This window comes from Balaenoptera ricei, chromosome 15 (genome assembly GCF_028023285.1).
Source record: "Balaenoptera ricei isolate mBalRic1 chromosome 15, mBalRic1.hap2, whole genome shotgun sequence".
NCBI lineage: Eukaryota > Metazoa > Chordata > Mammalia > Artiodactyla > Balaenopteridae > Balaenoptera > Balaenoptera ricei.
In genome coordinates this window covers 47,874,363-47,891,274 of record NC_082653.1, presented here as the reverse complement: position 1 = coordinate 47,891,274, position 16,912 = coordinate 47,874,363, and the positions used below count along the sequence as shown (strand labels likewise).

General features: G+C 43.8%; 1 protein-coding gene across 7 annotated transcripts in view; it reads left to right on the top strand.

Annotated features, from left to right (window-relative positions):
• The first annotated feature begins 1 nt into the window (after position 1).
• CFAP61 (cilia and flagella associated protein 61) overlaps positions 2 to 16,912 on the top strand; it is a 256,494-nt gene continuing 239,583 nt past the window's right edge. For all 7 annotated transcript variants that reach the window (XM_059898316.1, XM_059898315.1, XM_059898314.1 and 4 more), the window contains exons 1-6: positions 2 to 57; positions 3,706 to 3,856; positions 10,574 to 10,724; positions 13,685 to 13,761; positions 14,556 to 14,623; positions 14,860 to 14,986. In XM_059898316.1, the coding sequence (XP_059754299.1) occupies positions 3,714 to 3,856; positions 10,574 to 10,724; positions 13,685 to 13,761; positions 14,556 to 14,623; positions 14,860 to 14,986 (566 nt within the window). In that variant the 5' untranslated portion in view covers positions 2 to 57; positions 3,706 to 3,713. The remainder of the gene's footprint in view (positions 58 to 3,705; positions 3,857 to 10,573; positions 10,725 to 13,684; positions 13,762 to 14,555; positions 14,624 to 14,859; positions 14,987 to 16,912) is intronic.

Here is a 16,912-nt window from a genome sequence, read left to right as displayed (position 1 = left end):
CCGGGCTGCGCGTCCTCCTCGGAGCAGGGGTTGGAGCACGGCGTCTGGGAGTTGCAGGTGAGGTGGGGAGTGCTGGCTGCCTGGCAGGGAGGCGGGCAGGTTCCGGGGCGTCCGGGGCGCATTCCCAGGTCGCCTCAGGGACTGGGATGACCGTGCGAGGACGGGTGGCTCTGTGGAGCCGCGGCACCGGGCAAGGGAACAGGAACCAGGCTCCGGTCCGGACGCTCGAGGGCGGGGGAAGAGAGGCCGGCCAGAAAACTACCCTTCCGGGCATGCCGAGCGCGATCTGCTGCGCTCCTCGGCGGCTCGGCGGCCCGGCGCCGCGGTGCATTCTAGGCTTTGTAGTCCCTGAGGTCTACCCCCACTTGGTTTCTGGACAGTTGTGAGCCAATAATTAACTCTAAGGCTTGTAACTAAAAGCAACGGAAGGTATTTTAAAGCCAGATAATAGAAAAATGTGAAAATAAGTCATCAGAGTACTAGTAAATAAGCCAGCCTTGTGGTCAGATAAGCAGATATTTAAAGTTTCTGTGACTGTGTCTTAATTTCGTCAATTCTCTTAGCCCCAATGTCCATAACTATACGACAAAAATAATATCTATTTCACCAGGTTTAAAGAGAAAATCTATGTAAAGTGCCCAGTAAATGTTAGCTGGTATAATTCTTGACTTGTCTTCAGAAACAGAAAAATTAATTATGTGCACACAAATGGTTAAGAGAATTTTTAAATAATAGACTTTATTTTTATAGAGCAGTTTTAGGTTCACAGAAAAAATTGAGTGAAAGGTACAGAAAATTCCTATTTCTCCCAACCTCCCAACCCCCCCACTATCAATCGTAGTACATTTGTTACAGTCCTTGGACCCACATTGACACATCACACATCATCATCACCCAGTGTTCATAGTTAACAGAGGGTTCACTCGTGGTGTTGAACAGTGTATGGGATTTGACAAATAATACATTGCCATGTATCCATCATAATAGAATGGTAAAGAATAGCTTCACTGCCCTAAAAATCCTTGCGCTCCACCTATTCATCCCTCCCTCCCCTTTTGCTTCTGCAACCACTGACTTTTTTTGCCTTCAATGAGTCTTTTTCAGAATGTCATGTCATTAGAATTATATAGTGTGTAGCCTTTTCAGATTGGCTTCTTTCACTTAGTAATATGCATTTAAGATTCCTCTGTGTCTTTTCATGGCTTGATGGCTCATTGGTAATTTTTGACAGTTACAAGTCACTTATTTATATATTTATGTATATATTTATGTACCTAGAACTATCACATCTACCTCTGCTTTCAAAAAAATAGTGCTTTCAAAAAAATTTTTATGCTGATTTCTCAAACGGAAGTCATTCCTAACCGATATAAAAACATTTGCCATAGTTCTGTACCACCATATTATTTAAACATTTTAAAGGTATCTCATTTTTCAAATCTTGGATAAATTGAATGAGATTTTATATAACTGCGATAAAGAGAAGTCAATAAATAAATAAATAGCGATGAAAAAGGTATTTCCCTTGAGTTCCCTTAAATTTGTAACTCAACGCAATTGATTTGACAAAGTTTAATCATCTGTAGCTGCCTCTAAAAGATTCAAACACCTTAGAATGTTTTATTTCTGATTGCCTTCCTTCCACCTCACAAGTTTTTAATTGTCTGGTAATTCAATTCACCTATTGTTTTTAAAGCAAAATTCATCATCATTATTACTTTTTTTTTTCCGGCCACCCGTGCTTATTTAGATACACATACATGTTTACTAGTCTCTCCCCAGCGTTTCATCTGTATTCTGTTCCTTTCTGATTTTAATTTTCTTCCTCCTGATATACATCTTTTACCAGTCCTTTCAACCAGGTTCTTTGAATGGTAATTTCTCTCAGTCTTTGTAGTAATTGTCTTATTTCACTTTCATTTTTAAATGATCATTCAGGTAGGTATAGAATTCTAGGTTAATGATTATTTTTACCTCTGTATTTTTAAAATACTGTTCTGGTGGTCGGGAAACGATAGCCCATAGGCCAAATTCAGCACATTATCTAATTTTTGTGTGGCCCATGAGCTAAGAATTTTTAAAAAACATTTTTAAACCATTGAAAAAAAACCAAAAGAATATTTCAGGATACACTCACTATTATAAAAGTCAAATTTCAGTGTCCATAAAGTAAAATTTTATTGGAATACAGTCATCATGAAATTTGTGCAAGAATATATCTAAACAGCAACATCAAAAAGCCAAATGATATAATACTGTGTTTTGAAAGAAAACCATACACACTGTATAATTCCATTTATAGGGTGTTCAAAAAGTGGCCAAGGGCATCTGTGTGATGGAAGTCAGAATGGTGCTTACGTTTGGATGGGGCAGCCTTCCAGAGCACTGGAAACGCTCCACGCTGCTCTTTTTATTTTTATTTTTTTAATTTTTAAATTTTAAAAAATATTTATTTATTTATTTATTTTTGGCCGCATTGGGTCTTTGTTGCTGCGCGTGGGCTTTCTCTAGTTGCGGCGAGCAGGGGCTACTCTTTGTTGCAGTGTGTGGGCTTCTCACTGCAGTGGCTTCTCTTGTTGCGGAGCATGGGCTCTAGGCACGCGGGCTCAGTAGTTGTGGCACACAGGCTCAGTAGTTGTGGCTCGCGGGCTCTAGAGCGCAGGCTCAGTAGTTGTGGTGCACTGGCTTAGTTGCTCCACGGCATGTGGGTTCTTCCCGGACCAGGGCTCGAACCCGTGTCCCCTGCATTGGCAGGCGGATTCTTAACCACTGCACCACCAGGGAAGTCCCCACGCTGCTCTTAGAGTCAGTGCAATGGCGGAAATGAAATTCCCAATGGCTAAGAACATAATAAGATGTTTTTCCTTAGGAAAAAAGGAGAGAGTAAACAGAGAGGAAGGGAGGGAGAGATGGAGGTAGGAAGGGAGGAGAGGAAACAGAGAGGGAGGGAGAGACACACACACACACTGAGGCCTCAAGGCATCGAGAGAGAGAGAGATTGAGCTCATTTGCTGCCTGCTGTTCTGTCAGCAGCATCCCCACCGTGTCTCTCTGAACATGAGACTCTCCACCGTTGCTGTCATTAGAGAGTCTCCTCAGATTGGCTGTGGGAAAGGCTGAGTTCTACAAAGAAAGCAGGTGCTTTATCCTGGAGCTTCCCAGAGACTTTCATGGGCATAGCGGCCCCTGCGGAAGGCCTTTGCAAGCAGCGTCTCTTACACTTATTTGACCACAGGACTCTTTTCCCTTCAAAATACCTCTCAGGACTGCTGCCCCTCAGGGCTCCAGTTTGGGGAACTCTGTATGGACCATGGGTGGCAACTGTATTTCCCCTGTAACTCTTGACCACGTGCCATGGCGGCCGATTAAATATGAAGACCCTGAATCAGTAAATAATTCCTTTCAATGTTCTTCAGTCCTATTGTTTGAATATTTTAAAGCAGCTTTGTGGGAAACAAAGAATACAGTTGCAGACATTTCTAGACAGGCCAATCCTCAGAAACATCATTCTCCTGGAGAGACACGTGTCAACTGGTTTTTGGGGACAGTCGTCACAGCCTACCCCCAGGGGAGATGCGTCCCACCAGCCACACTCGCTCTGACCACATGGAAATTGGAGGAATGTCCTGTTTCATAAGTACTGAAGCCAGACTGGCTTGTCATCTCAGGCTAACAGTGGGCTGTTTTTCTCTCTTTCGGGGACAGGATCAAAAATGTCAGTACTCACTTCTCCAAGAGGAAAGGTGGAGGTGGTTCATTGCCGAAGAACAGAGTCACAGGATATTTATTGCATCAAAAACCTCATTAGAAAATTTACCCAGAAGCTGTTTGGGAGTCTTAATATCATCTCTCTTCTGTAAGTACATAGCAAAGGGGCTCCACTCCTTTGTCCTTAGGGTGGGGCTTGTGGTGAGGAAAGGGCAGCAGGAAAGTCTGCCCTACTGAGCGGGAGATCTCGGGGAACAACCATTGCTAAGTCCCATAACAACATGTAAATTGAAAAGACTTCTCGTGACTTTTGGATTCAGGCAAACTAGGGTTCAAATCTCAACTGCCCCACCCACTAGTAGAGTCACTTAGCTACCCGTTTTGAGAATTTATTTTCTTTCAGACTCTGTGCTTTGCCAACATCGTCTTGTTTAACTCTGAGGTAGCCACTGTCATGCCCATTTTACAGATGAGAGAGTGGAGGCCCGCCCAAGGTCCAGCAGTTAGTAAGTGACAAAGCCTGGATGTGCTCTTAGCCACTCCTGTTGAAATGTTCTTCTAATCTTCAAAATATGCCTGGGTTTTTTTTTTTTTAATCTTTTTTCTCCCTGTTTTGTTTTTTTTTTTTTTAGACACCAGAATATGAATATCCTATAAGCTGTTCCTCATTATTTTTATTGAAAATGGTAAGAGAGAGCACAGTGTTTTGGATTTCATAAAGCTTCAGGTTAAATACAATTGAAATGTTTAAACTAGGCCAGCCTGAGACATTAAAATTTGCAGTTTCTGATCACCACACTGATGAATGTAATGTAAATTTGGCACAGTTTTGTTGGAGAACGATATGTGTATAAAAATGCTTTAAAAATATGTATAACAATGAAATGATTTCATTTTTTTTGGCATTATGGTGAATTAAACACCTTAATGATGTCCTCTGGATGGAAACATGTTGATACATAAACACACACACACACACACACACACACACACACACACACGTACGGACTGTGCAGAGAACATTGTCAAAATGAAATCAGAAACTTCAGGACAATGGCAGGAACCCATGCCACTTTCTCCTTGAGGATTTTTGCTGCATTCTAGAAACCTCATAGTTTTGTTTTGACAGGTTTGCAAAGAACAGAAGATAAATATTCCATCCACTTAAGGAAGGAAATATTAGATTTCTTTGTATAAAACTGTGCTGTTCTTTGTAAGGATGGAGACAAACCCACTGCATAAAAGTAAGGAAACTAGCCTGTTTCAACCTCAGCATGAATGAAGGGGGATAAAGCCTCCCCCAAGAATTCATAAGCACATGTTGATTCAAGGTCTGTGTTAATTATCTGCATGGTCCCCAAAAGCTTCAAAACTTCCCAAGTAATGAATGCATTTTCAGACCACCAAAACTAAGCTAGTTTACCCATAGACTGAATAAAGTAGAGGAAGTGGAGAATTTGATTAAAAGTGGTTGCACGTTAGTAGTGTGTCCAGGAGACCCACTGGAATAAGTACAGCTCAGGTCTGAAGGGGTGGAGCTTCAGCTCAGACTTCAAATAATACTCACATGTAAAATTCCAAGGAACATGAGCTCACAGTCGAAAATCACAAATATACAAGGAGACATTCACCATTAGTGAGAACCAACAACAAAAAACCATACAGCAGAATCAGACTCTCAAAGACTTCAGATATTAAGTCAAAGAATATAAAATAACTATGCTTACTTTGTCTAAAGTGAGAAGATATATTTTAAAAGACCATAAAAATGAAAAATGAGAACTGAAAAAAGTCTAATAGACCACCTAGAAAAAAATAGAGTTAATATTAAAAGCTCTGTGGATGAATTAAACATCGTAATAGACACAGCTAAAGACAGAAGTAGTGAACTGGAGCATCAATACCAATAAATTACCTAGAATTCAGCACAAAGAGACAGAGACAAAAAATTTAACAAATAGGTCTAATCAGACTTCTAAAGGGAGATAATAAGAAGTGCAAGAGTCAATATTTGAAGAGATAATGGTTGAGAACTTCCCAGAATTGTTGAGAAACACCAATTCTTCTAGAAAACTCAATGGATCCCAAATAGGAAAAATACACAGAGAATTCTACAACTAACCACATCATAATGAAACAGCAAAACACCAAAGCTAAAGAGAAGATCTGAAAAATAACTATAAAGAAAAGACAAATTACCTGCAAACAACTAAAAATTAGACTAATGATGATTTCTCACTAGCAACAATGGTACCCAGAAGATAGTGGAATGTCTTTATTATTGGAGAGAAAATAACATCAAACTAGAATTGTATACCTAGAGAAACAATTTTTCAAAATCTAGGGGAAAATGAATGCATTTTTTAGACAAACAAAAACTAGTTTACCAGTGAACTCTGAATTAAGGAAATTCCTCAGAATATACTCTAGGCAGAAGGAAGAATATCTCAGCTGGAAAACCCAAGATAAAAGAAGGAATGTAAACAAAAATATGTACAAATATGAAAAAAATCTAGCTTGTATAAAATAATAACATTAATAATGACTAATCTAATATAGGTATTAAATATAAATGGTAAGTTATCAGATATGAATAATAAGTTAGTTAAAATACAGGACAAAAATAGCAGATAAATTGGGAGTCATGTGATTAGATTGAAAGTTCTCTTAAGATATTGTTCAGGAGGAGGGTGTGGTAGCTAGTATTCAAAGGTGCTCCCCCTCCCTCCCATGAGCCACATGTCCTGCATTAAGTCCTTTTGTAGTCCCTTCTTGCCCTGAATCAGGGTTGGCCCTGTGTAACCAATAGAAGTCAGCAAAAGTGATGCTTTATGACTTCAAGTCTAGATGATAAGAAGTCTGCAGCTTCCACTGGGCTCTGGAATGCTCCCTCTTGGAACCCAGATGCCATACTGTTAAAGGCTCAAGTGATGTGGCCACACGCAGGTGCTTCATTTGGCATCCTTAGCCGAGCTCCCAGCCAACAACTAGCATCAACTGCTAACAGTATGAGTGGAGCCGTTCTAGGCATTGGATATTCAGGTGACTCCGACCATCAGCGCCAATTGACTGCCATCACCTGAGAGACCCCAACCAAAAACTGCTCAATCAAGCCCAGCCAGCCCACAGAACCATGAGGGATAATAATGAATTGTTTTAAGCCACTAAGCTTAGGGGTGGTTTGGTACATGTCAGTTGATAACTGGAGCAGAGGGTAAAGACTTTGTTAGAAATATATGTTAACATGGCTAGAATAATCATTTAAAGATAGGTGTAGAGATTATAGCTTCTGATCTATAGAGGGAAAATGGAACAAGAAATTTATAACAAACTGAATCTCATAGAAGGCAAGAAAGAGGAAGAAAAAAGAAACAAAACAGAACATATTAAAATCATGTAATAGGAAGATAGAAAACAGTTCAGTTATATCAGTAATCAAAATAAATGTATTTGAACAAAATTTTTCAGTTTAAAGAGAAAGATGGGCAGATTGGCTGAAAACAAGAAACAGCAATCATATTTTACATATAAGAGACACACCTAATATATAAAGTCACAGAAAGATTTAAAGTCAAAGTATTGGGAAAAAAAGATGCCAGCCAAAATCTCATCCAAAAAAAAGGCTAGTGTTGCTATATAAATAGCAGACAAAATATACTTTTGGCAGAAAGGATCATTGCAGATAAAGAGGGTCATTATAGCAATATAATGATAAAAGGTTTTGTGCTTGAGGGAGGTATGACAATTTAAACTTGTATGCTCCTAATGACAGTCATAAAATATATAAAGCAAAAAATCAATAGAACCAAAAGATGAAACAGACATACCCACCATCATAATGGGAGATTTAATATACCTCTCTTAATAAATGAAAGGTCAAGCAAACTGAAAATCAGTTACAACAGAAAAGATTTCAACAAGAACCCAATTAAAGAACTTGATCTAACGGATATATGTAGAACACTGTAGCCAGTGTTAGAACATACATAATCTTGTCAAGTAGACATGGAAACATGTATAAAAACTAGCTTCCTCTTAGGTCATGAAGCAACCCCAGCAGTGGTTAGTACCACATAGCGCGTTCTTTGACAACAATGCAATGGAGTTAGAGATCAATAACAAAAAGATAATTAAGGAATGCCCATATATTTGAAAAGTTTTAAATGCAATAATAAATAATCATGGGTCAAAAAAGAAAAAGAAAAATTAGAATACCTGAGTTGAATGAAAATAAAAATATATGTTAGATATATAATTATACGTAGGTAAATGTAAATACACACAATACGTGAAATCAAGTTAACTCTGGTGTTGCAGCTAAAGCAGGTGTGGGCGTTGATGACATTGGAGGCTCCCATGCCTCCCCTATTCTCTGGATCTCTGTGTTCCTCCCCGCACTGTAGCCCCTGCCTCTGAAATCAGCCTGGAACTGTGACTCATCCAATAGAATGTGTTGGACATGTGCTGTGCCGGTCCCTGGTCCCTGAGCGCCCTACCCCTGCTGGGCCTTGGAGTGGCTGTAAGGGTGCCTGGAATCCATGTGTCTGATGTGTTTATGCATTTTCTGAATTGGCAGATACAAAAAGCGTAACTAACATCATGTGGGAGGGGAGGGGTGAAAGTTTTTTTAATGTGAATATGGGGCCCTTGTAACATAACGTTGAGACCTGCCTTAGAAGCCAGCCTATTTTCAGAAGTAAAAGTAAATTTACATTTTCATTAGTGTCCTGGAGCTCCCCAAACAGCTCCCTTGCTACCCAGCCCTTGTAGCCTTTCGTTTTCACATTAGGTAACTAACTCCCATCCCCTCGCCCTGCCAGCCTCAAGCTTCCAGACCCATCTTACGGGCATTTCTAAAACTGGCGGTTTCTTTTCTCGTTTATTCAGTTTCCTTTTATTGACTGCTGGCTCAGTCACAGAGATACAGGAATGAGTAAAAGTGGTCTCACCTAAAAACCCTGCTCAATTTTAGCGGAGGACATGAGCAGATTGGGCAGAGCGGGTGAGTGGGGAAAGGGCCAAGAGAGTGGGCCACTTGGCGTGCAGATGGCACAGTGCAGTCAGGCGGGGCGGAAACTCCGCGGTTCAGAGCATGGGGAGGGGGACATAAAGGGACTCTCAGCCCTGTTTCACTCGTGCTGCTTAATGAGGCAGAAGATGCGGACACTGTTTCACCAAGATTTCCACCAGGTACGGTTAAGTAAACCGAGTGTTGGCTGAACTTGGAAAACTCCTTAAACCAATTGAACAAATGAAGCACTGCTCTAATGAAAAGAACTGTGATTTCTATTGCTGGATAATATCTTCGAGCTTTAATATATTTTCTGTGAAATACATACCTGTGCTCGTGCGTGTGTCTGTATATTTTTAAGGGCTCCTTTGGTTTGGATTTGGCTTATTACAAAGAATAATTTTAAACCAGCTTTAAAGAAACACACCTTCTCCCTCTACCTTTTTCCTCCTCTCCCTCTTTTGCTCCCGCGATGATTTTTATCTGTCCTGTAGAGGGCCTACTTGCTGAGAGGTAATAAGAAGTGAAATTGTACATGCAAAAGGATATGCTGCCAAAGTTACTTTTTGCAGTCAGGCTCTCTGGAAATTGCAGTGCATTTTCCCACTGAAACAAAGTTATTGGTGACTGGCTGCCCACAAAAGCCTATTTAATCTATAATGTCTGTGCCATATAGTACCCTGCTAATTGTACTACAGAACACAACCGCCACCCTAGGCTCCCATGGATAAATGCATTTCAAGTTCAAATTGGGATTCCAGGAACACATTTCCCTTGCTTCCCTGAGGGGATGGCAGCTGCCTGCCCCCAGCTCTTGCCCACTTCCTCCTCCACCACCTCTATCACTATCCTTGCTGATGCTCCGTGGTCCTGTGCCCTGGGCCTTTTCTCATCTGGGTTAGAGTGAGGACTCTCAGCGTGAAGCCGTAGGTCGTGGCTCTGGGAGCCCGGAGCAGGGGAGCCCAGAGGACCAGGAGCTGGAGGGAGCCCTGCGGGAGTGGAATGAGGGGTAAGGGCTTCAGTGAATCAGACGGGAGGAGCTGGGGGGCTACCTCCTCCCGCTAATGAGCGCCCGGTGTGGATCCCCTGTTCTCGGTACCAGAGGGCAGCCAGCTGCAGTGCCTGGGCCAGGGCAGCCCTGGTGGAGTCCCCAGTGGCTGAGGACTATGACCTCCTGTGAGAGGGGACGGCGGCTGGAGGTGCTGAGATTGGTGTCCTGCACAGTGTTTCCCAAAGGTGCCCACAGCTCCGGTGGTACCCAGGTGATTTGACTCAAACCATGCAGAGCCATTTTTGTTTCAAGTGTCATCTCTTCATTTTTATAGTTACCTTCTGTTTCTAGGAAGGTATCATGGTTTTCCATTTATGATAGTGATGTAAAATTTTTTGATTGAAATAGACTTATTTCAGCCAAAAGTGAACTGGCTTAAAGAAAATAATTAAGTACTGGAAGTGCATGTGTGTGAGGGACACATAACGTGGGCCAGTTGGCCATCCTAAATGTACGTGTTCAGGGCAACACAGTGGAGCTGGCAACATGGAGAGGATGGGAAAGACTACAGTCAACGTTCTCCCCAGCCTGTCTCCAAGGGAGGGGTATTGGACACGTTATATCATAGATGTGACACCTTTCTAATGAAGTGTAATTTTCTGTAAAGATGTGGTTGGTAGCACCAGATGTCCTGAAAGACGCACTTCCAGAGTTGCTGCCACATTGCTCCCACCTCTTCCAAAGGCTATCATACCTCGTGCAGTGGTTGCCGAGCTCCAGTAGCCAAAGGTGGGAGAAAACGACACCTCTTCATCTCACTTTTGGTACCTTCTTCATGTGTGCAATTGGAATCGTTTCCACAGGGAGAAGGCAAACCTTGCCATCACCCTCCACAATGACCAGGAGGAGATCATGGCCCAGGCCACCTTCCTGGACTATCCCAATTGGAATGTCGCCCCGCAGGACGACTGGGTGTCCGTGTTCCGGGAGCTGGACAGTGAAATCCCATGCACAGTGAGTAACCGTGCACGTTGCTTATGGGAACAGCTTGAATTTGGAAGGGAAGTCCTGTGTTTGCTTATAGTTCTTCTCAGTTTTTAGACTGAGCAGTTCAAAAGTCACAACAGAAAGCGTGTGACATCATGACAGACAGAAATGAACTTATCTGGTGGAGAGGGAAGGGGAGTCTGAGAGCAGGAAGCCTCAGAGGAGGACTGGGGGTGGGGCACTGGCAAGGAATTAGCGGAGCATCAGGACTGCGCTTCCCAGGCCTCCACGCTGTGCTCCCAAGTCTTTGACCTGCTGGGAGGGACCTGCCATTTACACATCTGCCCCTGAAATAATGACAACAGAGCCTCAGATTCAAGTCACGCTCTGTAATTTTCAAAGTGCCCTCATGGGCTCTGGCTTATTTGATGTCTCCCAGCTGCGGACACAGGACACCCTGTCGACCCACAGAAGCCAGGTCATCGGGTCTCAGGGAGTTGGGCTTTGGTAGCCTGAGCTGTCCCTCGGCTGCCAGAGCCAGGCCAGCATCCGGCCCCAGTTGCTGCAGAGAGCCAGAGGCTGCATCTGCGGGCAGCACACTTGCCCTGTCAGTGGAGTTCAAGAGCGCGCCTTGGAGCCCTGGGGAATGGCAATTGTGTGAACGAGTGGACTTGCGCACGCACACATGCAAACACGCACAGTCCAGCACTTAGTTACCAGCATCTGTTCAGCTAGAGGCTGCCTCCCCCTGGTCCCCTGCGCTCACAGTCACCACTGTCAGAAAAATTATCTCAAGCTTGGAAATAGGCCAAAAAGATTCTTTCCATTGTGCTTGTACTTTTGATTGATTTTCTATTGACTAAGCTATTTTACAGTTCCGTAGGAACAGTGATTAACTGGTAGATTTTTGTCCATTTGAGATGTAAATAACTTCAGTGTGGTGGAAGAGATAACCTCAAAGGTTACAGTTTCTGGCCCAGTGGGACCTGAACTCTTTTGTATCTAGCTGGGCAATCTTCTAACATTTCCTCATTAAAACTGCCTGAAGCCAGCTTCTCAAGTGCAATGAATTGTTTTTTATCATCTCACTGGCCGCCTCATGAATTGATGGGTTGAATCAATCTCTGATACATGCGTTTTGTATTTGCATTAGGGTCCTGATTTTACCTTTTTGAAAATTATAAATTAACACCATTCTTCCTAAATTCTTTCCTCTTTTGTTCCTTTTCTTGTTCTTTTAAAATTGTTTCTTTTTAAACTACTTCCTTCAATAGTGTAGAGCTGGGCCGTCCTGTAGGGTACATCAGCCGTATGTAGCTATTCGGGCACCTGAAATGTGGCTAGTTTGAACTGAGATGAGCTCTGAGTATAAAATATGCACTGGACATCAAACACTCCGTAGGAAAAAAAGAGTATAAAATACCTTGTTGAGAATTTTTATATTTACTACTTCTTAAAAGGATAATAATGTGAATACATTAGGTTAAATAAAATATACTAACATTAATTTCACCTGTTTATCTTTACTTCTTTTTAAAAATATATCTACTAGAAACTTGAAAATTACATATGTTCCCAGCATTTGTGGCTTGAATTATTTTCCTATTGGACAGCATGGGTATAGAGGCTTATGGCTTAATGGATTACCTACCCCAGGGGTATCTGCAACTAAAATAATGATTTCTATCTTAAAGCTAAGGAATAAATATTGAACTGTAATATTTTTGATGGAAGAGAGAATTTGGGGGATAAATCAGCCAAGTAATAAACCATGCACTAGCAAGGCGAGTCCTGATCAGAATGTAAAGCAGATGCCATGGGGTTAAGTGAGCCCATGCATGGGACGTGCTCACATTGCGACATTGACCTGTCACTGTCGCTGTTGTTATCTGGACTCTGGAGTTCGGGTTGCTTGCCTTTGGGGAGCTTTCAAGCTCATGAACTAAACTCATGATTCTTCTCTCGCCATTTTATGCCCGATAAACACCTTCTGAGTGTTCCTAGGGCACGTGCCACCCAACAGGAGGGGAGACCAAGGCACACGGATGTGCAGGTGGTCACCCAAGGCCGTCTACGAAATTGCTCGGGAAACGAGACACGGAAGTGCTCCTGTTGTCCAGATCGAGGTGCAAGCACTGCCCTCACCTCACTGCTCAGCCCCCGCCCATTTGCATCGTCTCTAGAATTTGAGGATTTGTCTGTAAACACAGGGGTACTGAGTTGAACAGAGGGACGTGGGGATGTGTAGAGCAACTCCTCATGACCAGCCACTTAGAAAGTCTTCAGTACAACTGAGTCACGTTGCTGTACGGAAGAAATTAATACAGTGTCGTAAATCAACTATACTTGGATAAAATTTAAAAAAAAAAGTTACGGGGCAGCGTTCTTTAAAACCCCTAAAGACATGACCCGAAAGCCATATTAGAATCTTGCTACTTTGTTTTCCGCTCCCAGGTTTTCTGGGTCCCGAGCGTAGTATTTGCTTCTGACTCTGGGAATGTTGAACAAAACAAGCCGTTGGATTCCTAGTGGGGCATCTGCCTTCCATCCTCCAAATTCATGAGAGGCGCTTTCCCTGGTGTCACTTGAATAGAGCAGCAGCTGCTGACTCCAGAGCCCCGGGGGAGGGGGATTGTCTTTCACTTGGGCTGAGGCACCCTGGGGACAAGACCACTGAGTTCAGAATCGACTTCACTCCCCCGCAGGCGCCCCCCTGCCCTCAGCCGGCCGGCCGGCCGTAGTGAGGCGGGAGGAAGGGCCCGACACGCCGGACTCATTTACGACCCCCCTTTCCTTGAATAATTCCAAGCTAGGAGGACAGAAAGTGGCTCGAACCCTGCCTGGGTGTCTCCTTATTTTAGACATAAAATATCTTCCACCGACACCAGGCAGCTCTGTGCCGTGGCTGCCCCCAGACCCTCCCCCTATCTCCCACCCCTCCCCTTGCTCTGACTCAGCCTCTAATCGTGTCCTCTTTTCTTCTGCAGCCTCTGAACACGTTGTTCATGCACCTCTTTGTGGCCGTGGACGAGTATTCTGTCGGCTGCTGCAAAGAGATTATTCGGTGAGTGGCCACGGCGTGGCAGACAGTGACACAGGACACTGGCAGCAGCATTGTAGATGAGACACGTTCATGTCTTTATCATGTCTTTAACTATCTGGATAGTCAAAAAAAATTTTTTAAAGGAAATTCTTTGAGGTGTTCAATTTGCTTGTACTTTCTGGCTCTAGTCAAGCATTTACTCTGAACGGTGGTGATGTTTCTGAAAGAAAACAATCCTTCCTTTGAATGGACGCCTTTAACTACCACTGTTGGAGGCAAACAGGTCACGCGGTCATTTGAAAAAGATGGATTTGGGGGGAGGAGGGGAAGAGAAAAGGTCACAGGCTTGGATGTTTCTAAAAATAGTTTTCCTCAATCTCATCCTTAAGCATGTTATTAACAGGACCGCCTGCAGAAACCTGATCCGCGGGGCTTCCGCCACAACGGGTCTCTGCCAGGCTGCACAGACATTTGGGGGTGGTGGCCTCAGCTCTCAAGTCACTTTGCAGTGTCACACCAGACCATCCAGATGCCAGGGCAAAGGTTAATCTCAGCAGAAACCTGGTGCGCCGTGGGGACATGGTGCCTTGGTTCTCGCTGCCTCCATGGAACAGATAGAAGAGGGGGCATTGGAATCCAGGGAAAAGCAGAGAAGAAAAAGGAATTGCCTCGAAGACGTTCTTGCCTTTGCAGGCAGGGAGCAGGGCGCCCAGGTGGATCTATGAACGCCTCATTTTTGTAGTGAAGGCGTTCGTCTCGCCAGGTGCTGGCTAATAGGATTGTTGACACCCCGTCCCCTCCCTTTCCCTCGCCAGGACCGTGTTCAAGGCGGTGCCAGACCTGCACTTCATATTCCTCATCGTGCCGTCCTACATGAGCCTCGGTAAGTCCTCCTCCACCACCTCCTGGCCCCAGTCGCTAACCTCGGAAATTTGTGCTTAAAATGGGGCTTTGGGGATGGGACATAAGAACCATGGGTCTCCAGGTCCTCAATGTATAACGTGCCCATTCGATTGTAACAATTAAAACACACGTTAGAATGGAAACTACATGTGTCCTGAAGTCCTAAAGTTATTCCTTGGTAAATCGAGGCCTCACTTCTTTGTCTCTGGGATTTAGGTTCGACTCTCATAACTGTGTTCGACCAAGTGGGGAACATTCCAAGCCTGACGTATGATGAGGACTTTGCCGTGCACATATGTCACAGGCACAGCCACTACCCTCAGCTACACATCCGCAAAGCCAGGTAAGTGTGGAGCCGTGCCTTTTGTTACCTAAGCTTTACCCTGACGGTTACCTTACAGAGAGTTTAAAAATTGCCACTTCTTACGGTAAGTGATTATAGCTTGAATGAAATTGCTTTATAATACCCAGAAGCATTACTTCATTTGGAGATGTTTACAATTCCCCTTGATGACGTAATTTGCAGGACTGAATATCTGATGAGACCCATTTGGTGCCGTGTGGTCAGCAAAGCTGTGCATTTACTACTTAAGGGTTTCTGAAGACACGCAATCCTTAGCTCCACACTGAATGAAATAACTTTCAAATAAAACAAACATAGAAATGAATCTGCCCATTTAGTTTTCCCGGTAAAGCCCACCTATTTTCCAGCATTCAGTGAATGAGGATCCTGTTGACCCCAAAGAGGAGTTTTCCAAGCTGAAAGTCTTTACCATCCACGGCCCACATGGCGTGCCTTGTAGGTCAGCAATCTCAAGGCGATAGCTGTGGCAGATTCTGTTTTCCAAAGAAGGCCATCTTCTATCCTGCACGCTCTCCTATAATGTGGCCTGGCCACTCTTCTCATCAAGAGGTGGGGTCCGTGTCCGCTCTTTTTGAGTCTGGGTGTTTTATGGCTGCTGTGGCCCATACAGCACGGTGGAAGGAATGCTCTGTGACGTGGGAGGTTGGGAGGCTTCTGCCTGGTTCTCTTGGGATGCTCGCTGTGGAGGAGACGAGGGGGAGAAGTCTGACTGCCCCGAGACCACCGTGCCGGAGAGGCCACGAGTCAGTGCCGGGCCCGCAGACCCAAGGGGCTACCGCTGACAGCATTCACCGTGTAGACGTGCAGCCCAGGAGAACCCCCAGTGTCTGCAGCCCCGCTGACATCTGACTGCAGCCGCGTGAGAGACCCCAAGCACGCACTGCCCAGCTGAGTCCTCCCAGGTTTCTGATGCACAAAAGTGTGAGCAAAATAGAACGGCTGTTTTGAAATAAGAGGGCCTATAAAATCATTTCACAAGGGTGGTTGGTTCCTTTATCAGTGAAGAGTAAGCTGTATCTTTTGGGGGGTAACCATTGCCATATTTGTTTTTGTTTGTTTGTTTTTATTTTGGGCCGCACCACCTGGCACGCGGGGATCTTAGTTCCCCGACCAGGGATTGAACCCGTGCCCCTTGCAGTGGAAACGCGGAGTCCTAACCACTGGACCGCCAGGGACTTCCCACCATTGCCATATTTGATGAGTGCTGGATTTCTTTAGAAAGTATCGAATCTAAATTTTTATAAAGCAAGAGCCTAATGTTTACCAGGCACGTAGTATTATGGCATAATTGTTAAGAACTTGCAATAATGACATCGGGTAGATCTTGATCCTGATCTTGGTTTTACTACTCACCAGATGGGTTAACTTAAAGAAGGAACTGGGCCTCCGCAGGCCTCAGTTTCCTCTCTGTCCGTGGGTGTGAGCGTATTGTCTGCTGTATGGGACTGTTGTAGCGATGGGATGAGCTGATAAAAACCAAGTACTTAGCACACTGCCAGTCACGTGCAGGTGCCCAAGGAAATTAAATATTATTATTAATACTATTAGAGAGTTATGTGGGGGAGAGAGACCCATCTATGATAAACTGTGATGCTGTGTAGCTTGAAGGAGGGAAGGACAGAGACGGATGAAGACACCTTCAACCCCCCCAGGCCCCCCAAATCTAAATGTCCATCAACATGTAAATGTTCACAGACTGTGGTACCTCTGTACAATGGATACTACTCAGCAATGAAATGGAATAAACTACGTATACACACAATTGCATGGATCAATCTCAGAAAGCTTATGCTGAATGAAAGAAGGCAGACATAGAAACAAAGACCATATACCGTTGATTTCACTTGTATGATGTACAAAACAGGAGAGGTCAGATCAGTGGTTGCCTCTGGCGGAGGGAAGAGT